The sequence below is a fragment of the Micromys minutus genome (assembly GCF_963924665.1).
Source record: "Micromys minutus genome assembly, chromosome: 31".
Lineage (NCBI taxonomy): Eukaryota > Metazoa > Chordata > Mammalia > Rodentia > Muridae > Micromys > Micromys minutus.
Window position 1 is genome coordinate 16901710 of NC_137966.1, and position 27128 is coordinate 16928837.

The 27128-nt window shown below is 41.1% G+C and overlaps 2 protein-coding genes across 2 annotated transcripts; both read left to right on the top strand.

Moving 5' to 3' along the window:
• Window positions 1-2110: 2110 nt before the first annotated feature.
• On the top strand, window positions 2111-3052 carry LOC308440330 (olfactory receptor 1f45-like; the record flags this gene model as incomplete). The annotated part of the gene is made up of 1 exon (XM_080942366.1): window positions 2111-3052. The coding sequence occupies one exon, from the start codon at window positions 2111-2113 to the stop codon at window positions 3050-3052; it is 942 nt and encodes a 313-aa protein (XP_080798492.1).
• A 16290-nt stretch (window positions 3053-19342) lies between these two features.
• LOC308440297 (uncharacterized protein) lies at window positions 19343-26844 on the top strand (the record flags this gene model as incomplete). Its single annotated transcript, XM_080942313.1, has 3 exons — window positions 19343-20278; window positions 25635-25677; window positions 25898-26844. The coding sequence occupies 3 exons, from the start codon at window positions 19343-19345 to the stop codon at window positions 26842-26844; spliced, it is 1926 nt and encodes a 641-aa protein (XP_080798439.1).
• Window positions 26845-27128: the final 284 nt, after the last annotated feature.

The window sequence follows — 27128 nt, forward strand, 5'->3', positions numbered from 1 at the left end:
GTTCCTCCTCCCCTCTACCAATCGGGGTTGGGGGGCACGCTTTTCGGGTGCTTGACCCTGACCTCTCTGCGCACTGGCTACTCGCAGCGCAGTCTCACCAGGCCTATGTTCGTGGATCTCAATTGTTCCTGGTGGCAGATGACCTGAGAGCCTGTTCTGCACTTGAAGTGGTTTTTGAGATACAGTTTCATACTAACAGCACTGGATTGCCTGATACTCAATCTATAGACAAGAATAACATAAAACTCAAAGATATCTAACATTCTCTGTTTCCCTCCTGCTGGAATTAAAGACCTTCAGCACAAATGCCGGCTATTTTTTCTATTTTTATTATAATGATTGTTAGTAGAAAATGTAGTAGTAGCAGTATATTAATTTTTTATTTTTTTGTTGTTGTTTTATAGTGAGACATGCCTCTGTAGCCAAGACTTCATCGCCATTATTCTTTTTTCTTTCTTTAAAAAAATATATTAGCATGTGATTTGCCTATATCTACATGCATGTGCATCATATACATGTCCATGGAGACTAGGAGATGGTGCCATATCTCAGATTACCTGAAACTGGTGTTATGGATGGTGGAGAAACACTATATGGGTGCAGGGAGTGGAACCTGTTCCCTCTGTAGAAGCAAAAGGTGATCTAAACCACTGAGCCATGTCTCCCATTGCTAATGTCTCTTTTGCTTTCTATTCTTTTTATTTTTATGAATCTGGGTCTGGTTTGGTAAATAAGACTAGCCTTAAACATGTGCAGTCTTCCTGCCTCTGACTTACTTCCATGTGTCTGGATGAGAGGTGTGAGCCACCACCTGCTGTCATTTCTATCAACTTTTTCCCAGGCTGAGCTGAGGAAGCCTTGGCTTTTACAGTTTGACACTGACTGGAAATGAGAACCTCATTTGTCTTGTCATTATAAGTTCCCCAAATCCCTCAATTAGCAGCCAGTAGGACTTTCCCAACCTACTTCTATGCTCTTCCTGTTTGCAGTTTTTGTTGTCTTCTCTTAGAAATTTGTTTGTTCATCTGTAAATCAAGTGGGGTAAGTTGTAAGCTTCTGGATGTACATGGACATGACAAGTCACACTGAGGATGTCCCCAGGTTAGGTTTTGAAGCCTCATAAGTTATCTCTGGGGAAGGGATGGGAGGTATAAAAGAAGCAGTTGGAGCTGGACTCAAGTGTCCATAGATTTTCCTAAGTGCACACATCCTTATGGACTGGGAAGACATCATCCTCATGGATGTGGGTGTCTGAGCGTAGCTCTTCTTCTACCATGGAGGACAACACACTGCTCCATCTAGCTATTCTCTCATTGAACTTTACACTGGATATTTTGCAGAATGGAACCTGACTTTGTAATGCCATTTATGTAAGGGGCTGCCTATAAGCAAATGTGCCATAAGCCCTGTGTGGAATCTGAGCAAATCTGAGAAGTATTCTCATCAGATACTTCCATATCATCATCTTCTGTGCTGAGATGAAGAAGAATGGGGACTGATTCTTCAACCCTATAGGCTTACATCAGTCTCAGGGAATTCTCTCTGGGACTTGACTGCACACAGATTGCTTCATTCCCAAGTTCTGACTGTAGCTTAGATGATATGTTCAGTTCTTGTTTACAAGAGGGACCGAGAGCTGGCTTACACAACTTCTTTCTGCTGGTCCTTAATGAGAAACTCAGGGAGCATTTCCCCAGTGGGACTTCATGCTGCAGTAAATAACTGTCTATTTCTCCCAGACCTTCTTCTGACACAGAGGGCTCTTATGTGGATCATCAATCTTCATCTTTTCAGAATCTTCCTATCTTCTCAAGACTTTCCAACACTTAGAATAAAAAACTCTATTTTCTAACAACTCCAAGGTAAATTTGTAGAACTGGACAGTTATGGTATATTATGCCAATTCCCCCCAAAAAACTAAACAAGTGGCTCTATTTAGGGAACCAACATAACCTAAAACTGGGATTTATAAATTGAGTATGTGGAAAATAGGCATGGATATTAAATCAGAAACTCCAATGCAGAGCTGATGTGAACCCAGTTGTGGCATTCAAACCTAGAGACAGTTTTCTGACCACTGCTTCTTTTTTCTTTAGCTGGGCTCACACTCATGAACAACATCAACCAGTCGAGTGTTTCTGAGTTCCTCCTCCTTGGACTCACAAGGTTGCCGGAACATCAGCAACTCCTCTTCCTGCTCTTCCTCATCATGTACCTGGCCAATGTCCTGGGAAACCTGCTCATCATCCTGGCCATCAGCACAGACTCCCAGCTGCACACCCCCATGTACTTCTTCCTCAGCAACCTGTCCTTTGTAGATGCCTGCTTTTCCTCCACAACTGTCCCCAAGGTACTGGCCAACTACATACTTGAAAATCAGGCCATTTCCTTCTCTGGGTGTCTCACACAGATGTATTTTATGTGTGTGTTTGTGGACATGGAAAATTTTCTGCTGGCTGTGATGGCCTATGACCGATTTGTGGCCATATGCCACCCTTTAAACTACACAACAAAGATGACTCATCAGCTTTGTGCTCTTCTTGTTGGGGGTTTATGGGTGGTAGCCAACCTGTACTGTCTGTTGCACACCCTGCTCATGGCTCGACTCTCCTTCTGTGGAAACAACATCATCCCCCACTTTTTCTGTGATGTGACTCCTCTTCTTAAACTCTCCTGCTCAGACACACATGTCAATGACCTGATGATTCTTATTGTTGCAGGGCTGATAATGTTAGCCCCATTTTTTTGCATCCTTATGTCTTATATCCTTATTGGTTGTGCAGTACTGAGAATATCATCCACAGGAGGAAGATTGAAAGCCTTCTCCACCTGTGGCTCACACCTGGCTGTGGTCTGTCTCTTCTATGGCACCATCATATCCCTGTATTTCAACCCCTCATCCTCTCACTCACCTGGGAGGGACATGGCAGCTGCCATGATGTACACAGTGGTGACCCCCATGCTGAACCCTTTCATCTACAGCCTGAGGAACAAAGACATGAAAGGGGCTTTAAGGAAAATGCTTACCATGAGATTTCTGTCTAAGCAATAATGTTGAAATTGTCAAATATTACAGAGGGAACTAATATCTAAGAATTTTTCTTATCTTGTAAATTATCTTAAATTTAGCACTTGTCTTTTGTAAGGAAAGAATCTACAACTCTACCAAATACAGAGCACAGAATACAATCTTTAAGGTTAAAAATGAAAAAAATGTTTAAGAAATATCATCATTTGGATTGTCATGTCCATGTCTTGGCAGAATGCCCTATGAGCTCACTGCACAATTGTGGAGATGAGCGAGGAGGCTCAATGGGACAACACTGGAAAGGGACTAATGGTACGGTCATAAGTGGGTCAGATGTTAGAATGAGCAATTGACTCCTGCTGCAGATGGTGTGTGGTATCCAAGTTGGGATAATTCTGGATGGCTGTCTTCATGCAGTACACTACAATACTGGACTCTGATTGGCCAAAAAGCAGGTATACACACTCACCATATTCAGGGAAATAGGTGAGCTACTATTCTATTGGCATCAGCAGGTCCTCTGCTCCTGTGTTCAGTTGCGCTTACAACATCTTGTGTTTCACTGTATCAAGACCTGTCTGCTACTGACTTTCTTTGCAATGCTCCATGTCCCTTTCAGAATGCCAGCACACAACTGGGAGTATCCAGAGCACTTCTAAGAAATGACACCTGTTCATCCTTCTCACCACAGAGACTGCAACATGAGACAATCTCACAGGAAGGTCAGAGTTGGTGGTTGAGAAGGGAGGGTCTGCAGCCTCAGGAAGCTGTACTTCTGCTGCTGACTTGGACTTATTATGTTATTCTTGTAATATGGGCATTATATAGCATCTAACATTAAGCAGGACACATGTAAATTTATTAAAAAACGAACTGTTCCATCTACAATTCTAGTCTGCAGACATGTCAGTCCCTCTGCCCTCTTTTATGCCTCTATCCATGTTTGCTGGTGTTCTCCTTATATAGCTAGTATGTGGTTGACATTGTTGGGGGGGAATGTTTATTTTTTATGAGCCATAGTCTGCAGGCCTGGCTCTCCTGAATTGTTCACTTAAGAAAAAATTTATAAGCTTTCAATTTTCGCTTCACTGTAAAACTTTTAATGGTAGTGCCAGTAACTTGGTTTTGCTGATCATGTTTATTTTTATTTCTAACATTTTCATTATGCAACTGTAATAAAAATTTTCATTTATTTGCTTTTATCTTTTTATTTTTCTTTGTTTCTTTCTGTTTCACTCTCCCTTTCTGTCTCTCTTTCAGTCTGTCTTCCATTCTTTCTTCCTCCTTTTGTTTCCTTCCTCCCACCGACTCTCTCTGTCTCTGTCTCTGTCTCTCTCTCTCTCACTCTTATCATTTTAGCTTGTGCTGCCATATATTATGACATCTGGTCTTCACAAGACTGTAGTTGAGATAAAGGTGCTGCACACTTAAAGAAAACTGACCCTTTCTTTCCTAATGGTGAACACTTGCCAACAGCTCTCCTGCCAAAGGCTGGCAGTGAGACTTCACACCCCCTTGCTCTGCTTCTGGTGTCTAGCTTCTGCTCATAGACATCTCATAGATATTGTCCACTGTGAGCCCCTGTGAACAGCTAGGCACAGGAGACATCTAAGAACTCTAGTTTTCCCCCTCTTTATGGGTAAAGGTGGTAGGACTTCTGAGATGTATAGATTATTGATTTCACAAAAAAAACTGGAGACATCTTCAGACATTTTTTTCTAAAAGCCATTTTTCCATTCCTACCTTTTCCCCCATAGAGTGAGAGTTTTGTCATGTATGTGTCTGGCAGCACTACCTGCCTTATCTCCTTCCATTGTCATAGGCTCTTCTTTTCTCTCTGAACCTCAGCTTGCAGTCTCCTTCTCCTTGACTCTGGTTTTCTCACTCTTTCTTCTTCCAATTTCTGTTCTGCTTAAGACCTTCGATGAGCTGTTTGTTTTGATCAGGATCTTCGTGGTTGCCTAATTTCCACAAATCCCTCTTTTTTTCTCACATTTTCTCGTTCCAGGTCATTGTTTAATCTGACATTTTATCAAACTTTTGTCATCTCAGTTTTACATGTGCTTGCTTATTGTTTGTTTGCTGTGCACACTTTCTGATTTTCTAGCATGTCTGCTAGGTTTGTCTACTAGTGAGTTCCAAGACAGTGGGACTATGTGGAAACCCTGTCTCAGAAAGACAAACAGAAAGACAGACACACACACACACACACACACACAGGGAGAGAGAGGGGGGAGGGAGGGAGGGAGAGAGAATGAGAGAATGGGGAGAAAGAAACAGAAATACAGAGAGAACTTGATATCAATATATATCAATCTCACAATGTTATGGTGCAATTTACTTGAAGCTACACAAAAATTTCTACTATTCATTTGAGGTGATGTTTAATTTTCTCATGAACATGTATCGTATACAATATTAAGACACGAAAATGGTTAATTAAATGGGAAATGCCTACTACATTCCCAGTATAAAGCATGTAGGTCAATTGTGAAGATTATCACTTTCTGTCATATGAAGTACATGCACTCAAATAATTTTACTCAAATAGTTGTCTGCATCTAAACCTTCAAGATTTATTTTATAAAACACATGTTCTTAATTACTTCAAGTCTTTATACATTTATTTTAATTAACTTCATGTATGTCCCTGACTTAATAATTCTATTTCTCTTTTAAAACATGAAGGTGTACTGTGTATTTTGAAAATTACTTTGAAAACACTAATATCTCTGAACTTTTGAAATGAGCATGAGTGGCCTAAGGTGGGAGGATCAGAAGTTTGTGCCCACCCAGGTTATATTATGGGTTCTGGATCATAGGCTGCACTGTGAAATTTTATCTCAATAAAGAAAATGAAACAAAAGTTGTTTTGAAATATATGAATTATTTTCTCATACTTTTTCTATTCTTTACTTTTTTATTTAATCATTTTATTCCTTTACATTTCAAATGATATCTGACTTCTTGGTTACATCTTCACAACACCCCCCATCCCACATCCACCTTCTCTCACTCTCCTTTTTGCCACCATTAGTATGCAACCCCACCCACACACCCTCTCCATCCCCATCATACCCTTTCACTGGGACACCAAACCTCCACAAGCCAAAGGCCTCCTCTCCCATTGCTGTCAGAAAAGGCCATCATTTGCTACATCTATATCTATATCTATATCTATATCTATATCTATATCTATATCTATATCTATATCTATATCTATATCTATATCTATATCTATATCTATCTATATCTATATCTATATCTATATCTATCTATATCTATATCTATATCTATATCTATCTATATCTATATCCATATCCATATCCATATCCATATCTATCTATATCTATATCTATATCTATATCTATATCATCTATATCTATATCTATATCTATATCTATATCTATATAAAGATAGATAGATAAATAGATAGATAGATAGATAGATAGATAGATAGATAGATAGATAGATAGATAGATCTAGAGTCATGGATCCCTCTCTGTACACTCCTTGGTTGGTAGTCTAGTCTCTGGGAGAACTAGGTGGTCAGGCCAGCCAAGGTTGTTCTTCCTATGGGGTTGTAATTCTCCTCTGCTCCTCTAGTTCTTCTGCAGCTCCCCCACGGACACCCTGAGTTCAAGCTGATGGATGGCTCCAAGCATCCTGATCTGCATTGGTCAATTGCTGGCAGAACTTCCCAAAGAACAGCCACCCTAGGTTCCTGTCATCAAGTACCTCTTAACACGGCAACTGCCTAAGTTTGCTGTCTGTAGACAGGATGGTTCTCCATGTGGGTAGTCTCCAGATGGCTCTTGCTTCAGTCTCTGCTTCATTTTTTTTGTTTTTGTTTTTTTCTTCCTTTGGACAGGAACATTTCTGGGTTAAAAACTTTGAGATGTGTGGGTGCCCCAATCCTTCACCAGGGGCCATGCCTATCTACTGGAGGTGGTCTCTACAACTTCTATCTCCTACTTTCTGCACATTTTGTCTAAAGTCAGCCCCACTGGGTCCTGAAAGCCTCTCCTTTCTCCTGGTGTCTTGTACCCTCCAGTACTTATTTTCAGTTCCTCATCTTCCCCTGATAAATATTTGTATTCAATTTCCTGCCCTTCTTTACCTCTCTCTCATCTCATCCAGTACCTGATGCTGCTGCTCTATTTCCTCCCACTCCTCTCTCCCAGATCTCCCCCTCTCTCTCTAATGTTCCCTCCTCAAGGCCGTTCAGAAGCATTTACACCCTGGTCATCCTACCTTCTAAGCTCTCTATGGTCTGTGTGTTGAATCATGGGCATTGTGAGCTTTTGGGCTAATATCCACTTTTCAGTGAATACATCTCATGTGTGTTCTGTGGTAACTGGGGTATCTCACTAAGGATGCTATTTTCTAGATCCACCTATTTACCTGTGAATTTCAAGAAGTCATTATTTTAAATAGCTGAGTAGTACTCAATTGTGTCACCATACCATATATTCTGTATCATTCTTAGTTTGAGGGACATCTGGGTTTTTTCCAGCTTCTGGCTATTATAAATAAAGTTGCTATGAACATAGTGGAGCATGTGTCCTTGTTATATGTTGGAACAATTTTTGCATATATGCCAAGCAATGGTAGAGCTGGTTGTTTAAGTAGAAGTATTTCCAGTTTTTTCAGAAACTGCCAAATAGATTTCCAAAGTAGTTTTACCAGCTTGCTGTTTAATAGCAATGAAGAAGTGTTTCTCTTTCTCCACATTCTCACCAGCATTTGCTGTCACCTGAGTTTTTTATCTTAGCCATTCTGATTGGTGTGAGGTAGAATCTCAGGATCATTTTGATTTGCACTTCCCTGATGACTAAGGATGTTGAAGAGTTCTTTAAGTGATTCTCAGCCATTCCAGGTTCCTTGGTTGAGAATTCTCTGTTTAGCTCTGTTCTTCACTTTTTAAATTGTGTTATTTGGTTCTCTGGAGTTTAAATTCTTTTGTTTTCTGTATATTTTGGATATTAGCCCTCTTTCATATGTAGAGTCGGTAAAGATCTTTTCCCAATCCGTGGGTTGCCATTTTGTCTTGTTGATAGTATCCTTTGCCTTACAGACGCTTTTCATTTTTATGAGGTCCCATTGTCAATTTTTTATCTTAAAGTGTAAGCCATTTGTGTTCTCTTCAGGAATTTGCCCCTGTGCTCAAGTATTCAAGGCTTTCCCCCACTTTTATTTCTATTAGATTCAGCATATCTCATTTTACATGTATCCTTCTGGTCCAGGACTATCCGACAGAACTTTGAAATGTAGGGATCATTAAGGACTGATAATTCTGGATTGGCAGAGATTATTAGTCAATATTTTGCATAAAATGTCTCTTTTTGGACAGTATTTGTCTGTAGATGAAATAGGCAGTTTCTGCCCATTGGCTACCTAGCCACAAAGTATTACCTCACCTGGAGAGAGAGAGGTGTTCAGTTTCTTCTTTGAATCCACTAAAGGATACTCTTAGGAACAGATATGTCTCAATAAAAGATAAATACATCAAATGTCATATTTTGTGGATATTTGATTTTTTTGAAAACTGTGTATCTATACAAAATGATCTGGATTGTCGTATGTTAATTCTTCTCTGCTATCTCTTATAAGAACGCTTTGAAAACACCCTAATGGTGAGCATAACAAGTGAATTTGTTATTTCACCATTAGTTACTATGTTTAATCAACTCAGAAGTTTGAAATGGCATCAATAGAAGGACTGGGTCAAAACCTTGTACTTTTAAAATTTTTTGTAACGATAGGGAAAACTTAGGTCAATGAAAATCTTAGCTTGTTTCAAACAAATTTTATGCCAATGTAGAGATTATAAATTTAGTTTAGTAACAAATATAAGAATTTTTACCAAATGAGATTATGGTTGTACAACAAATTCTAGCTAATTTCTCCCTGTAAATAATGACCATTTATAAATTCCAACCCATCTCTTGTTCTATTGTTTGCTTTGAGGATGCTGTGAGAAGAACAGACCTCTCCAGCACACATGTCCACCTTGATATTTGAAACTTCATGAATCCAAAGCAACTATACTAAGCAAATGTGAACTGAGATGTCAGACACTGAGTCTCTGTTAATTTTCTCAGGTATTTTTTTACAGAAATAGCTGAAAACCTCAGTTCTAGATCTCACTGTATCAGATTGCAATCCCAATGGCAGAGTGTTCCTCTTTCTCTACATCCTCACTAACATGTGCTGTCACTTGAATTTATGATCTTAGCTATTCTTATATGTGTAAGGTGGAATCTCAGTGTCATTTTGATTTGCATTTCCCTGATCACTAAGGGTTTTGAACATTCTTTAAGTGTTTCTCAGCCATTCAAGATACCCGTGTTGTGAATTCTTTAGTTCTATTCTTTGGTTTTTAATTAGGTTGTTTGGTTTCTTTGGAGGTTGGCTTCCTGAGTTCTTTATATATTTTGGATATTAGTCCTCTCTCAGATATGGGTTTGGTGAAGATTTTTTTCTCAATCTGTAGGTTGCCAATGACTTGACCTATTGATTATTTTCTTTACCTTACAAAAGCATTTCAATTTCATGAAGTTCCAATTGTCACTTCTTGATTGGAGTTCTGTTTAGGAAATTTTCCTCCCCCATGTCAATGAGTTTGAAGCTTCTAGTTAGAAGCCTGTTCTTTTCTACAGAATGAGGATGGATCATTGTCATTATGGTTGCTAAAACCTACTACAAACACCCACAACTTATCATATTGAAAGATGAAGAACACGCACATTTGGAAACCAATGAGACATCTCAATAAGACACAAGAGGAAAGGGTTTGCTTGGTTGATTTCAGCCAAGAGTTTGATTATTTCCTACCTTCTACTCCACTTGGGTGAATTTGCTTTTTTTGTGCTAGATATTTTAAATGTTCTATTAAACTTCTGCTGTATGATCTCTTCAATTTCTTATGGAGCCACTCAGGGTTATGAGTTTTCCTCCTAGCACTGCTTTCATTGTGTCCTATGTTTGGATATTTTGTGTCTTCATTTTTATTAAATTCTATAAAGTCTTTATTTTCTTTTTTTTTCTTCCCTGACCAAATTATTGTTGAGCACATAGTTGTTCAGCTTCCTAGAGTCTGTGAGTTTTCTGTTGTTTTTGTTTTCACTGAAGATCAGCCATAGTCCATGGTGGCACAATACAATACATGGGAATAATTCAATGTTATTGTATCTGTTGAGGTTTCTCCATCTGTGGTATTTGAAAGTTTTGCTGGCCTGGGGTTGCATTTGTGTTCTCTTAAGCTTTGTATAACTTCTGCCCATGATCTTATGGCTTTTTGAGAATATGTTGAGAAGTATAATGTAATTCTGTTAGGTCTGACTTATATGTTACTTGACTTTTTCATCTTACAGCTTTCAATATTCTTTCTTTGTTCTGTGAACTTGTTGTTTTAATTATTATGTGACAGGAGGAATTTTTTTCTGGTCCAATCTCCTTGGGGTTATGTAGGCTTCTTGTATGTTTATGGGCATCATTATCTTTAGGTTAGGAAAGGTTTCTTCTATAATTTTGTTGAAGATGTTTGCTGGCCCTTTGAGTTGGGAATCTTTACTCTCTTCTAAACCAATTATTAAGTTTGGTCTTTTATTGTGTCCTGGATTTCTTGAATGTTTGGGGTTAGGAACTCTTTCCTTTTGCATGTTCCTTGACTGTTGTGTTGATGTCTTCTACAGTATCTTCTACACCTGAGATTCTTTTCCATATCTTGTATTCTGTTGGTGATGATTGCATCTCTGACTCCTCCTTTTTTCCTAGGTGTTCGATCTCCAGGTTTGTGTTTCCTTTAATGTTTTAATTTCCATTTTTTATCCTGGATGATTTTGTTCAATTCCTTCACTACCTTGATTGTCTCCTATATTTCTCTAAGGGATTTGTGTTTCCTCTTTAAGGGCTTGTCCCGCGCAACCGTCTCGCCTGCAAGAACGACGCGGCACACAAAATAGAATCCTTCTGCGGTAAACTTTATTAATCTGGAAAAACCGGTACTTGCTTCACGTAACGAAAAAGACGGAGAAAACCAAGAGATCCAAGGAGACGAACAGGACGAACAAGCTCCACGAGACGGCCGAAAACTAATGGGAGAAAGAGAGGAAGAAGAGAGGAAGAGAGAGAGGAGAAGAGAGGGAGAGAGAGCGAAGAAGAGAGAGGAAGAGAGAGGCAGCAGAGGAGCTATCCAGCCCTTCCCCTATAAAGGGATCAGTCCTTGCCTTGGACGCGGAGCCCCCTGATTGGTTGAAACTCACCAGGCCCTATGACGCCACGGAAGAGGCGGAACTCATGAAGCGGAAGTTACCCAGCCTGTGCGCACATGGCTTGTTTACTGCTAACTCCAGCCAGATATCAGCGCCATCTTGTAATGGCGAATGCGTGGGAATGTGTGGGCGGTGCCCCACAGCCGGATATCAGCGCCATCTTGTAATGACGGAAGCGTGGGAATGTGTGGGCGGCGCCCCACATCTCCCCCTATCTTTTATACTTTGAGCAAAGTAGGACACCCATATTAGGAGGGCGGAGATAGAGGTCAAATCCTCATTAAGGTGTATCTCCCGGAGAATGCCCCGCGACCAGGGGTTTCTCAGTGCGATGCTAAGCTCGGCATCCCTCATGGGCTGCTCAAACCAGACACTCTAATCCTGTGCAATGAACCGAAGTTCTAGGAGTGCAAGAGCTGTCTGGCCGGCGACCTACTGCTTAAGCAAAGACAAACAGATATCGGCTGATGCTGCATGTTCTAGAGCGACAGGCGCTTGGGCAGTAACCACCTTGTCTCTTTTTTGTTTGGGCCTCGAGCTTACAAACCAGCCAGAGAAGCAACGCAAGTCCGCAGCAAAGGATTGCTCCCAAGAGTCCCACCCCCACCCAAGTTAGTATCGGGGGTGAAAAGGTTAGGGGAGACTGTAGCATCAAGTTCCACTGGAATTGGTTTCAGGAATGCCGACAGAATCGCCCATCTCGTCTCTTCTCTGGCTCTCTGGTTCCACCGCGTCAGGAGCAGGGCTGTCATCAGGAGTCTCTGCCGTTTTTCACGTGAGCCTCTCGGGAACCCAGAAAGGATTATTTTCATCCTGAGGAAAAACACAAACAGCTCCCCTGGATCTTATCAACACAAGATCCGGTCCTTTCCATTTATTAGTTATAACATCTTTCCATTTTACCATCTCTTTTGGTTTATCCATGGGTAGGCAATGCCTTTCAGCTGCCGTATGGCCATGGTCATCAAGATTTAAAAAATTTAAGGTGAACAGTGCCATGGATACTGCTGTCCTAGGCACAGGGGGCAAAGCCTGCATAATCCCCCCTTTCTGTTTTATTAGATATGATTTAAGAGTGCGGTGAGCACGTTCCACAATACCTTGTCCTTGTGGATTATACGGCAAACCTGTAAGATGAGTCACAGCCATTTGGCTACAAAATTGTTGAAATTTTTGTGAGGTAAAAGCCGGTCCGTTGTCTGTCTTTAAGAACTTTGGCTTACCCCAGGCACTCCAAGCCTCCAAGCAATGTTGGATGGCATGTGAGGCCTTTTCTCCAGATAAGGGAGTGGCTACAATTATTCCTGAACAGGTATCAATGGATACATGTACATATTGCAGCTTACCAAAGGCGGGGACATGGGTAACGTCCATTTGCCATATTTGAAGAGGCTGGATGCCCCGAGGATTAACCCCCGAGTGGGGCGCAGGCAGAAACTGACTGCAATTTTGGCAATTGACAACAATATCGCGAGCCTGTTTTCTGGAAATGGAAAAGCGGCGCCGCAAAGTTTCAGAAGTTACATGAAAGTTTTTGTGAAAACTTTTAGCAGCCTCTAGCGGCGAAGACATGGCTATAGCAATTATTTTTGTAGCCCTGTCTGCCAAATCATTGCCTTGAGCCATAGGTCCTGGCAATCCAGAATGAGCTCTAATGTGAGTAATATAAAAGGGTGATCTTCTGGCTAGAAGGCAATTTTGAATTTGCGCAAAAATTGAGGCAACTCTGCTAGACGGTTTAATAATGCCAGCCGCCTCAAGCAAATTGACAGCATTAACGACATAAGATGAATCAGACACTATATTTATAGGCTCTGAAAAACGTTGTAAAACCTCAAGAACCACTAAACATTCTACCACCTGTGGGGAGGTTTCTGTATACTGCCTCGAGTAGACCTGACCGTTAACCACAAAAGCCCCCAGCCCAGTTTTGGAACCGTCAGTATAAATAACTAACCCTTCTTTTAGGGGACTACAGGACGTTACTTTGGGAAAAACAACAGGTTGAGTTAAAGCAAACTGTAAAATTGGATGTTTTGGGTAATGATTGTCTATTTTTCCTGAAAAGGAAGTGACTAAGATAGCCCAATCATTTGAAGTGGCAGCAAGAGTGGAAACCTGCATGGCATTATAGGGAACAATTAACAGCTGTGGCTCACTGCCAAAATGCGTGATGGCAGATTTTAGCCCCCTCAGCGCTAATTGTGCCACAGCATCTGGATACCAGTCAATTATTTTAGCTGGCGAGGCATTAGGATGTACCCACAATAAGGGTCCTTGCTGCCAAAGCACTGCAGTAGGGAGCCGGTTTGTTTTAAAAACACATAATGAAAAAGGTTTATCATAATCCATGTGAACCAATTGTGCATCCTGTATAGCTTCTTCTACCAACTGTAACGCTCTTTCTGCTTGCGGGGTCAAACTTCTAGGTGAGGAGACATGCGGATCTCCTTCTAAAACATAGAATAAGGGTTTAAGTTCAGCAGAAGGAATCTTAAGAAAAGGTCTAAGCCAATTAATGTCTCCCAGTAATTTTTGAAAATCATTAAGAGTGTGGAGGTGATCCCTTCTTATCTCGAGCTTTTGAGGGACAATCCTATCAGTGAATAAATACCACAGACCCTAGGAATTGACCAGTATCAAAAATCTGGAGCTTTTCTGTGGCAATATATAGGCCCTTACTTTTTAGGGCCTGTAGCAATATAGGAAATGCCTCTTTTAAAATCATCAAATTTTTGTGGCATAATGCAAGACGCACCTGTTTCTTTACTCTCTCTGGGAGGAATGAGAAGGCTTTTAAAGGTGCGCGTGTCTCATAAGGAGGGGCTACTGGTAAAGGAGGCGCTGTCGGGACAACTGGGGACAAGCGCGTGGGCCTATACTGCTCGTCAGGATAATATCCTTTTTCCTCATAACTAGCTGCTCCTTCATCTACCCCTGCCTCCTCTTCTGGGTCTAAGCCTTCTCGCTCATAATCATCATCTGAAGTCTCGGGGCTATCAATGTCTAGAGCCTCGAAGTCTTCTACAGGGTACAAACTGACTCCCCTTCTCCTAACATTAGAGGGCATAAGGGAATGATAATCTGAAGGTTCGTGGGTAGCTACTCTCCCGCTATACCGCGTTTCTGGAGGTCCTTTTTCTTTAGGGGGATAATACCTTTTCCTGCGCGCGCCCATTCTCTCACTCTGTTCGGCTTCTGATAGCCTATCCTGCGCTTCACTCAATACCTCTTGCCCCGCAGCGACGGCGGGCCTACAACTCTCATCTCTTAAACAATTTTGTACCATCGTCCAAATGGCCATGGTTCCGGGCCCGAGGTCTCCAGCATTCTGCGCACAGTTTAATTCTCTACCCAATCTGTTCCATGAGGCTGGTGAGAGAGACCCAGAAACTGCAAACCAAGGGGCAGTACACTCAACCTCTCTTACAAAACGCTGCAAGATGCGGGTGGGCAATTCTAAATCTCTCTGCTTAAGAATTGACTGCAGGGCTGTAATGGTCGAGTGTGAAGAGCCCATCACAGCGATGTAATGCCCGCGGCTTATTTGCGTGGCGGCCCAAGGCGAAACTGAAAGGCAAGTCTCAGCGCGTTCTCGCTTTTTTTTTATCTACAAAGACTTATGGAACGCAGGGGTGCCTCTGCTTATCTACATCCGACTTAAGAACAAAATTAACACCAGCCCCGTTGGACACAGAGGAAATTAAGAGGAAGAGAATAAAAACTGCACTGACGAAGACCGGAGCCTCTACAGGCTCTTCACACGGCCGTGGAAGATTTAAACCAAATTAAAGAAAGATCCAGGATCAGACATACCTTGCCGAACTAATCTCCCCGCAGTTCTGAATTCTGTGGTGCAGACGATGGAGTGGTCGAATTTCCCGGGTTTGAGGCACCAGATGTCCCGCGCAACCGTCTCGCCTGCAAGAACGACGCGGCACACAAAATAGAATCCTTCTGCGGTAAACTTTATTAATCTGGAAAAACCTGTACTTGCTTCACGGAACGAAAAAGACGGAGAAAACCAAGAGATCCAAGGAGACGAACAGGACGAACAAGCTCCACGAGACGGCCGAAAACCAACGGGAGAAAGAGAGGAAGAAGAGAGGAAGAGAGAGAGGAGAAGAGAGGGAGAGAGAGCGAAGAAGAGAGAGGAAGAGAGAGGCAGCAGAGGAGCTATCCAGCTTTTCCCCTATAAAGGGATCAGTCCTTGCCTTGGACGCGGAGCCCCCTGATTGGTTGAAACTCACCAGGCCCTATGACGCCACGGAAGAGGCGGAACTCATGAAGCGGAAGTTACCCAGCCTGTGCGCACATGGCTTGTTTACTGCTAACTCCAGCCAGATATCAGCGCCATCTTGTAATGGCGAATGCGTGGGAATGTGTGGGCGGCGCCCCACAAGGGCTTCTACTTGTTTACTTGTGTTCACATGTATATCTTTGAGGGAGTTATTTATGTTCTACCTAAAGCTTTCTATCATCTTCATGAAATGAGAATTTAGATCTGAATCTCGCCTTACAGATGTATTGTGGTATCAGTGGCTTGTTGTGTTGGGAAAACCTGGTTCCGATGTTGCAAAGTTATATTGGTTTCTGTTGCTTATGTCCTTGCATTTGCCTCTTGCCATCTGTGTTAATTGGCCTCACTGTCTCTGACTGAAGCCTGTCCTTTCTGTGAGCCTATAATCCGGTAATCCTGTGGCCCTGAATATGTCAGAATACCTGGGGTGTTGAGCTGCAACTAGCATATGGGCCGAGTGGGTGAGGATCCAGTGCTCTAGGCACTGGTGCAAACCAAATATGCTAGGGTCTCTGGCTAGGTCAGGAGACTTTTCTAATTTGAGTTTTCAGCCATTATTTCTGCATAGATTGCTTTTCCTGTTCTCTCCCCTGAGCCCTTACTGCCCTTATTTGCTCAATTGCATTGTTTACCCTTCACCCTGTATTTATTTTTTCATCCTGTTTTCTTCAACTTCCACAATTCTATATACATATTTATAAATTTCCCATTTATTAATTTTTATTCTTTAAATTAGTAGAGTCCATTTCATGAACAGTCCATATCCACTGTTTACTCCCAGCTCAGAATTTCTGTTTAACATTTCCACATAATTTCTGGCCATTCATTTCCTTCATGATTTGACACTGTCTTCATACTTTTGTTTACTTAATCATTACTGATCTCCAATCCATCTGCTATCATTTTTAAAATGGCTACTTGGACACATTTTTGTTAAACATGGCTTCTGCTCTTTCCACAGGCCATATCTGTTGCTTTTTATTCTTCTGTAAAGTCGTAGTTTCCTGTTTCTTTACAATCTTTCATTTTGTTGTCAAAATTGGATATTTTGGAAACATACAATTGCATATTTAGGTTCTAGTTTTCCCTGCTGTGTTTTTTCTTGCTATAGCTTGTTTACTTATTATTGATTGGGTCATTTTATGCAGTCTATCTCTCTAACATTGTGTCTTCTGATGAGATTCCTCATGAAAAACATGTTCCAGTCAGCCTGTCATCACCCAGGTATGGTTCTGCAGTTAGTAAAACTCTCTTCCACTCTTTGTTCACATGAGGTGATAAACTCTAAAACCTTTTACCACACTGAATGACTATATTGATATAAATAAAATACATTTACATATCTGATCTATAGGCATGGCTCAGAGGTAAGAGAAGTGATTGTTTTTCTGATGATGAGGGTTTGATTCCCAGCACCTACATTGCAACTCACAACCAGCTGCACCATTTTCAGATCCGACACAATCTTCTGTTCTTCATGGGTACCAGGTATGCATGTGATGCACATACATGTGTGTGTGTGTGTGTGTGTGTGTGTGTGTGTGTGTGTGTATGCAAACTAAACATTCACAATGGTGTCTCTGTGACCTGTTTATGACCCCAGTGTCAACAAAGCAACAACCAAAGGAAGACTAAGAAAAAGGCAGTTCAATAGACTTCAACATGACTCAGTAGAAGGTATTGTTTCAACCACAAAGTTTATTGTAGGTATATTTAATAAAGGAATGTTGAAAATAAGTTGTCAGGATATAACTAACTCAATCCCATGTGCAGAACAAAGATTAAGACATGACTGCATGGAACCTGGTAAGTTACAAGGGACATCTTCCATCAAGATAGACTAACTGCAGAAGCAGGCCCAAGATGAGCAAGCTCCTGATCAGGGCCTCGGGGTGGGGGGTAAGCCTAGTGCTGTATATTGAGTGAAGTTCAAGATAAGAGTTTGGTCTGGCCACAAATGTGGCCTGGCCACACAGAGAGTAAACAGCTATTATTAACATAATTTCTCTTAGCTTTCTGGGAGGAAAATAGTTTATACATCTTTCATTTTGCAACAACAACGCCGTGTGTTTAACATTTATGGCCGTTTAAGACTTATATGTGAGCACAAAGACATCCTACAAACATACAAATAGAATTTTATAAAAAAATAAAATTCAGTAAGATTGTATAGCATCTTTACAAAGAACAGTTTCTGAGGTCATTGTTGGTATGTGTTCTGACCCTGTAGAAACCTCTCCCAGACTGTGGAGGGGCAGGTATCCCAGGTTGATGTTGACCTCTGGATCATCATTTCTTAGTCTCCCTGAGAATTAACCATGTACAAAGAGGCGTTGGCCCACTTCTATGTGCTCTCTTAAATTATTCTGAAGCAGGTCATCCTCAGATGATGTCCCTCTTTAAATTTAAGTAATAAACAACTAAAATCATATGGATGTGTGTGCATGCATGTGTGCATGTGTGCATTCTTTTTACCCACACATGTGTGCATGCATGAAAATGTGTTATTCCCAGTGCTGACTATAAACCAATATGCCATAAGCCCTGGGAGACCCAAGTCCCGAGAATAAACCACCTTGTGTATAGTGTCTTCCCAGCCCAAAGTGATATATGCACTTCTGAAAATCTACAGACTTTTGAGTCCACCTCCTACAACTTCCTTTATACTGCCTATCCCTTTCCCAGTGATGAATCATGACAGGACTTGAAAACCTAGCATTGGGATGTCCTCAATGTGACTTTTCCAGTCCATGTACATCCAGAAGATTACAACATATTTTCAATTGATTCAGAAATGAACAAGCAAAATATTAAGGTGCCATAAGCCCTATGTGGAATGTGATCAAATGAGAGGAAAAGAGGACTTTCCTTCAGATAATGCCATATCATCATTTTCTGTTCTGAAAGTAAGAAGAATGGGGACAGATTCTTCAATCCTACAGGATTATATAACTCTCAAGAAATTCTCTCTGGGACTTGACTTACACAGATTGCTTAATTCCCAAGTTTTGACTGGAGTTTAGATGATATGTTCTATCCTTGTTGGTCAAGAGGGACCAAAAACTGGCTTACACAACTACTTTCTGCTGGTCCTTAATTAGATATTCAGGGAGTCTTTCCCCAGTGGGAATTATTGCTGCAGTAAATAACAATCTAATTCTCCCAAACCTCCTTCTGACACAGAAGACTGGGATGATGTTCATTCAGTCCTTACCTTCTCAGTGCCTGCCTATATTCCCAAGACCTTGAAGTTCTTTGAATAAAGAACACTGTTGCACAGAAACTCCAAGGTAATTGCACTAGAACTGGCCTATCCAGGTGTTTTCAGTGTAGTAGAGATGCCAATTTTTTCTTGAAACATGTGTTGCTTGCTTCCTCTCGTAGTGGGTGCAGCAGTAGGAATCAAAATCACCTCTTTGAAGCTATTGATCAATATAATAACAGGCTGCTTCTCTTTTGCTTTAGGCATCGAAGGAGACAGAGGAAAACAGGAAATGTTACCAGATACAGGTAGGAGCGAAATATGTACATAAACACTTTTATGTTATGTTCAACCGGTGGCTTGAGGGAACCAACATGAACTTAAACTATGATTCGTAAATTGTGTATATAGAAAACAGGAGTGGAGCTTAATTCAGAAATCCTAATTCAGGATCAATGTGAACCTGCTTGTTGCATCCAGAAGTAAAGACAAACTTCTGACTTTGGCTTCTCCTTTCTGTAGCTGGGCTCACACTCATGAGCAGCATCAACCAGTCTAGTGTTTCTGAGTTCCTCCTCCTGGGACTCTCCAGGCAGCCTGAGCAGCAGCAGCTCCTCTTCCTGCTCTTCCTCATCATGTACCTGGCGATTGTCTTGGGAAACCTGCTCATCATCCTGGCCATCATCACAGACTCCCGTCTGCACACCCCTATGTACTACTTCCTCAGAAATCTGTCCTTTGTGGATGTCTGCTTCTCTTCCACCACTGTCCCTAAAGCACTGACCAACCATATACTTGGGAGTAAAACCATTTCCTTCTCTGGGTGTCTCACACAGCTTTATTTTCTCATTATGTTTGCTGACATGGATAATTTCTTGCTGGCTGTGATGGCCTATGACCGATTTATGGCCATATGCCACCCTTTGCACTACACAAAAAAGATGACACATCAACTCTGTGCTGTTCTTGTTGTTGGGTCATGTTTGGTAGCCAATATGAATGCTCTGTTGCACACACTTCTCATGACTCGACTCTCCTTTTGTGGGGATAACATCATCCCCCACTTCTTCTGTGATGCAGGACCCCTTCTGAAACTCACCTGCTCAGACACATATCTCAATGACCTGATTATTCTTACAGAGGGAGCTATGATCATGGTCACCCCATTTGTCTGTATCCTCATCTCTTACATCCACATCACCTGTGCTGTCCTGAGAGTCTCATCCCCCAGGGGAGGATGGAAAGCCTTCTCCACCTGTGGCTCACACTTGGCTGTGGTCTGTCTTTTCTATGGCACCATCATATCCCTGTATTTCAACCCCTCATCCTCTCACTCACCTGGGAGGGACATGGCAGCTGCCATGATGTATGCAGTGGTGACCCCCATTCTGAACCCTTTCATCTACAGCCTGAGGAACAGGGACATGAAAGGGGCTATAAGAAAAGTGCTTACCGTCAATCTCTATCTGTCAGTAAGTGTAAGAAAATCACATACATAATTAATTTTCAAAAAATCATTTTATTTATTCTACTATGTGAAACTTAGAATTTTTTGTTAGGAAAGTATCTGCAAGTTCTCTTGAGAGAATAAAATCCACGTTATAGACAAAAGGTAAGAGGTGGCTAGACTCCCAGGATGCAGCTCAGTTGCAGAGCACTTCCTGAGCATGTGTAAGGTTCAGGTTTGATTTTTTAGTCATGCCAAAATAAATATAAAAATGTGTGTGTTTGTGTACCACATGTGTGTATACCATATATATGTGTGTGTGTGTACCACAAGTATGTGAGTGTCCAAGGAAAATTGAAGAGGACTCTTTTGAGTTGAGGTATAAGTTTATGTCAATCACCCATTGTGGGTCCTGCAAACCAAATTTGGTTCCTCTGGCAGAGCAGCAAGTGACTGCTGAGATACCTCTTATGCTTGAAAATTGCCTTCAGTCAAAACACTTTATTTCAGTTGTGAATGACCCCCCAACAGAAGATACCACAAACACACTTACTTCTCATTTACAAGGGAAGAATAAGCATGTTTGGGAACCAGTGAGATATTCACTTGGAGGCTGCTAAAAGGAAATTATGATGTCTTCTGAGGGGGGTTTTGAGGGTGATGTTCTAAAGAAATTGGGGTTTGAATGCTGTTTTAGATGGGATGCTGCTATTCAGGATGCTCTTCTAATGTATCTAGCTGCAAGAAAGGAACAGATAAATCTTGAGTTCTGACTTGCCACTCATGTCATTGTCTTGGAAGACACAGTGTGGGTCATTTTGTGGTTAGGGTAATGATTTTGTTCATGTACTTTGAAGTCATTCCATAATAGCATTTTGTGTCTTGTAATGTAACAATCTTAGAGACATTTCTTGCTGTGTTTTTTTTAAACTCTCCATGTTCATTGGGAAAACTCCAACCTGTGTCCACCCAGCTGCTTCATGCCAGTGCTAAGGCTCCTTTCTTAAAACATCATTCTTGAAATGAGCACATCTGAAGAGAAAATCCAACCTGGCATTGTGATTATATCTGTTCAGATAATTTCATCCTCAATAAGGCTCAGTGTTGATTGGGTCTTTTAAATAACTGGTCTGACGGCTGGAGACATGGCTCAGTGATTAAGAACATTGGCTGTTCTTCCAAAGAATCCAGGTTCAATTTCCAGCAGACAGGTGGAAACTTGTAAGTGTCTATAAATATATCCTGTGAGTCCTATTTCTCACACAAACATACATGCAAGACAAAACCCAGCACACATGAAATAAAAAAATACAATTTTTAAAAAGAACTGTTTCACTTTTTTGGGGGGGGGAATGTCAGGGTTAGGAGGCAGGAGAGGGTAGGTGGTTGGATGAACACCCTCTTAGAAACAAGAGGAGGGTTGATGGGATAAGGGATATGGAGGGAAATATGGGAAAGGAGTAACATACAAAATGTAAATATACTCAATAAAATGAGGAGAAAGAGAGAGAGAGAGAGAGAGAGAGAGAGAGAGAGAGAGAGACTCTTTCTCTCTCTCTCTCTCTGTGTGTGTGTGTGTGTGTGTGTGTGTGTAGTCCAAGCTGACCTTCACCTTCAGATCCCCCCTGTTCAGGTTCCCTAAAGAGACTTACACAAGTACAAACAGGTATTGGACCACTTCACTCAGACCCTTAATATTATTCTCAAGCAGGTCATGACGTTACCTTTTGCTTCATCCTCAGGTGTTCTGATATTCCTCTTGCTTAAATTTTAATAATCAATGAATAAAACTTTATAGATATGTATGGGTGAGCATGCATGTGTGCATGTAATGTCTATACTTTTATGCATGTATGCTCCTGTGTGTGTATACAGATGGGGTGCATGTGTGCACACATGTAGAAGTCAGTGATTGGTGTCAGGTGTCCTCTTTAATCTCTTTCCACATTCTGTATGGAGGCAGGAACTCCCACTGAACCCTGAGTTTGCTGACTCAGCTAGTTTACATTGCTATTTTCCTCTAGGATCTTAGACTCTTACACTTATATTACAGGACGGCTGCTGTGTTTCTTTGGTATAAATGTGAGTTCTGGGGACTAAACTGTGGTCATTAAGTCTACACTACATGCACTTTACCTACTGAGCCACCTTCCAAGTTTGCTAAGGTTATTATTTGTTTGATGGCTTGTTTGTTTCATGAGACAGTTTTCACTGTGTAGCCCACACTGCCTTCAAATTCACAGGAACCCACTTGCTTCACTTTTCCAAGTGCTTGTATTAAAAGCATGCACCACCATGGCCAGTAAAAGTTCTGATTTTGAACTGAGAACTTCTTTGTAGATAATTTCAAAGATGACTTAAGAGCAACAGCACAGATATTTAAACACATGGATAAAGAATTAATTAGCCAATCATAATCTTTCATCTTTACCTTTAAACTTTCTTCTATTTTATTTGTTTGTTTGTTTCTGTGGGTGGTATTTGAGAGAGGGTTTCATTTTAACTGCCATGGACTTGCTGATACTCAAATGATCTGTAAGCCAGGCTGTGATAGATTTCCTAATTCGGGATTCAAAGACATGTGTCACCATGCCTGAATAAATTTTCTAGTTTATTATTATATTATATTATATTATATTATATTATATTATATTATATTGTATTATATCATAATTTTTACTGTTCAATTGTTTTCTTTTGTTTTATGGTAAGTCATGCCTATGTAGTACATGGTACATAGCCATTATTTTTCTTTCTATTTAAAAAGACATTGTTGCATGTGATTTGCCTGCATATACATGAACATGTATCATGTACATGTCCAAGTAAACTAGAAGATGGTGCAATATATCAGATTAGCTAAAACTGTTGTTATGGGAAGTTGTGAAACACCATATGGGTAGTGGGGATGGAACCTGGTCCCTCTGCAGAAGCAAAAAGTTATCTAAACCACTGAACCATCTCATTTGCTTCTAATGTCTCTTACTAATGTACTTATGCTTTTATGAGTCCATGAATGATTTGGTAGATAAGGGTAGCCTTTATCCTGAGCAATTTTATTGACTCAGACTTCATGTGTCTGGGTGAGAAGTGGGAAACAGCACATGATATCATTTCTATCACCCTTTCCCAGGCTGGGCTGAGAAAAGAATTGGCTTTTACAGTTTAACAATGACTGGGAATAAAGGCCTCATCTATCTTGTCATCAGAAGTGCCCTGAATCCTGAACTCAGAAGCCAGGAGGATTTTCCCAACTTCCTCCTACTCCTCTTGTGTGTTTGAAGTTTCCTTGTCATCTCCACTCCTGGGCTTATACCCAAAAAAAGCTCCAACATCTAACAAGGAAACATGCTCCACCATGCTCTTAGCAACCTTATTTATAATATCCAGAAGCTGGAAAAAACCCAGGTGTTCTTCAAAAGATGAATGGATACCGAAATTGTATTACACTTACACAATGGTGTACTACTCAGCTATTGAAAACAATGACCTTATGAAATTCTTAGATAAATGGATGGAACTTGAAGCTATCATCTTGAGTGAGGTAACCAAGTCACAAAAGAATACTTATGGTTTGTACTCACTGATACGGGATACTAGCCCAAAAATCTCAGAATATCCATGTAACAATTCACAGATACTGAGAAGCTCAAACAAAAGAAGGGCAGAAAGTGGATGTCTCAGTCCTTCTGTGAAGGTAGAACAAAACACTCATGGGAGGAAATAATGGGACAAATAAAGGATCAGGAATTGGAGAAAAGACCATCCAGAGATTGCCTTACCTGAGGATCCATCCTATATACAGCCACTGAACCCACACACTATTGCTGATGCCATGTAATGCTTAATGGCAGGAACATGATATAGATGCCTCCTCAGAGGCTCTACCAAGCCATACCAATAGAGAGGAGAATGCTTGCAGCTAACCATCAGACTAAACAAGGAGACCCAAGTGAGGGAGCTGGAGATAGGACTTAAAGACCTATAGAAAAGACCAAAAAAGCTAAAAAGGTTTTGAAACCCCATGGGAAGAATAAAATTATTCATGAACCAAACCTAAAACAGCTCCCAGGGACTAAAATAGCAACCAATGAGTTGATGCAAGAGACACATGACTCTAGGTGCTTATGCAGCTGAGGATAGCATTCTCTGGCATCAATGGGAGGAGAGGCTTTTGGTGCAGCAAAAAATTTGTTTTCCCAGTGTAGGGGAATGTCAAGACATTACAGGGGAGAGGGTGGTTGGGAGAGGGAGCATCTTCATAGAAGCAATTGGAAAGGAAAGGGAGACTGGATTGGTGGAAAGGGAAAAAACATATAAAATGTAAATACAGAAATTATCCAATAAAAACACCAATAATTTAAAACATTTTTTATTCATTTATAAATCAACTGGGAAAAGGTTGTAAGCTTCTGGATGTTCACAGACAGGTCAAATCACACTGAGGATGTCCCCATGCTAAATTTGAATTTTCTAGTGAGTCATCTCTGGGTAAGAGATGGGGAGTATAAAGGAAGCTGTTGGAGCTGGACTTGGGCCTATATTTCCAGAATTGCACCTATCACTGTCACATGGAAAAATTCTATCCTCAAGGGTGTGGGTTCTCTGAGCACAGATCCCTTTAGCCATGGAGGTCTACACACTTCCATCTAGATATTCTCTCATTAAACATTACATTAGATATTGTGCAGGCTTAAAGCTGAAACTGCAATGCCAGTTATGTCATGGACTCCTTATAAGCAACTGTGCCATGTGGTAAGTGATCAAATGTAAGGAAGAGAGGACTGGCCCTCAGATAGTGTCAGATCTTCATTTTCTGTGTTGAGAGGAGAAAGCAGAATGGGGATTGATTCTTCAACACTGCAGGCTTACACCAGTCTCGGGGAATTCTCTCTGGAAATTGACTGCACACATATTGCTTCATCCCCAAGTTCTGACTGGAGCTTAGATGTTATGTTCTTTTCTTGCTGGTCAAGAGGGACCGAGAGCTGGCTTACACAGCTACCTTCTGCTGGTCCTTAATGAGAAACTCAGGGAGTCTTTCCCCAGTGGGACTTCATGCTGCAGTAAATAACTGTCTAATCCTCCCAGTCCTCCTTCCAACACAGAAGGCTCTTATACTGATCTTCAATCTTCATCTTCTTAGAACCTCTCTATATACCCAACTTTTTCCTACCCTTAGAATAAGAAACACTATTGGCCAACAACTCTAAGGTAAACTAATAGAACAGGTAATTTTAGGATACTAGAGATGCCAATATTTCTTCTTCAACAAATGCTGCTCTTTCCCTCTCATAGAGGGGGCAGCAGCAGGAGACACAGTTCCATAATTTGGCGCTTGTGACCAATAAAATAACAGGCTACTTCTATTTTTCTTTAAGCTGCCAAGGATGGAAGAAAATCTGAAAATGTTACAAAATACAGGTAAGAGTGGTGTGTATGAATGAATATTTTTATGTTATATACAAAGCAGCTGAACATGTGTTTCTGAGTAACCAACATGACCTACAACTAATTTGTACATAGAGTATGTTAAAAATAGGAGTGGATCTCCATTCAGAAACTCTAATGAAGGAATAATGTGAACCTGGTTGTAGCATCTAAACCTGAATGGCCTTTTGACCTCTTCTTCTCCTTTCTGTAGCTGGGCTCAAACTCATGAGCAGCATCAACCAGTCTAGTGTTTCTGAGTTTGTCCTTCTGGGACTCTCCAGACAGCCTGAACAGCAGCAGCTTCTCTTCCTGTTCTTTCTCATCATGTACCTGATCAATATCTTAGGAAACCTGCTCATCATCCTGGCCATCAGCATAGACTCCCACCTGCAGACTCCTATGTACTATTTTCTAAGGAACCTCTCCTTGGTGGATGTCTGCTTTTCCTCTACCATTGTTCCCAAGGTGTTGGCCACCTACATAAGTGGAAATCAGGACATTTCCTTCTCTGGGTGTATCACACAGCTGTATTTTTTCTGTGTTTTTGGTGACATGGACAATTTCCTGCTGGCCTATGACCGATTTGTGGCCATATGCTACCCTTTACACTACACCACAAAGATGACCCAGAAGCTCTGTGCTCTTTTTGTTGCTGGGTCATGGATTATAGCCAACCTGAATTGTATTTTGCACATACTGCTCCTGGCTCGACTCTCCTTCTGTGGAAACAACATCATCCCTCACTTCTTCTGTGATATTAGTGCCCTCCTCAATCTCTCCTGCTCAGACATACATATAAATGAGCTGATTATTCTTACAGAGGGAGCTGTTATCATGGTCACTCCATTTGTCTGCATCCTCATCTCCTACATCCACATCACCTGTGCTGTCCTGAGAATCTCATCAACTAGAGGAAGATGGAAAGCCTTCTCCACCTGTGGCTCACACCTGGCTGTGGTCTGTCTCTTCTATGGCACCATAATCGCTGAGTATTTCAACCCCTCATCCTCTCACTCATCTGGGAAGGATATGGCAGCTTCCATGATGTACACAGTAGTGACCCCCATGCTGAACCCTTTCATCTACAGCCTGAGGAACAGGGACATGAAAGGGGCTTTAAGGAAAATGATTACCATGAGATTTCTATCCAAGCAGTAACGTCTTTTTGAAAGAAATCATTTACAGTTTCTACCATAGATAGAGCCCGAGATTCAAATCTTTTATGGAAAAGAATGAAAAAAAAACTTTTTAACAAATGTTGTTAAGTGGGTTGTCATGTCAATACATTGGCAGACTGCACCATGAGCACTACTGCACAATTGTGGAGAAGAGGGAGGAGTCTCAATGAAACAGCACTGTGAAGCAACTAATTGTTAAGTCAAAAGTGGGTCAGTTGTTGTCACAATAGGGAATTGACTCCTGCACCAGATACGTTTGTTTTC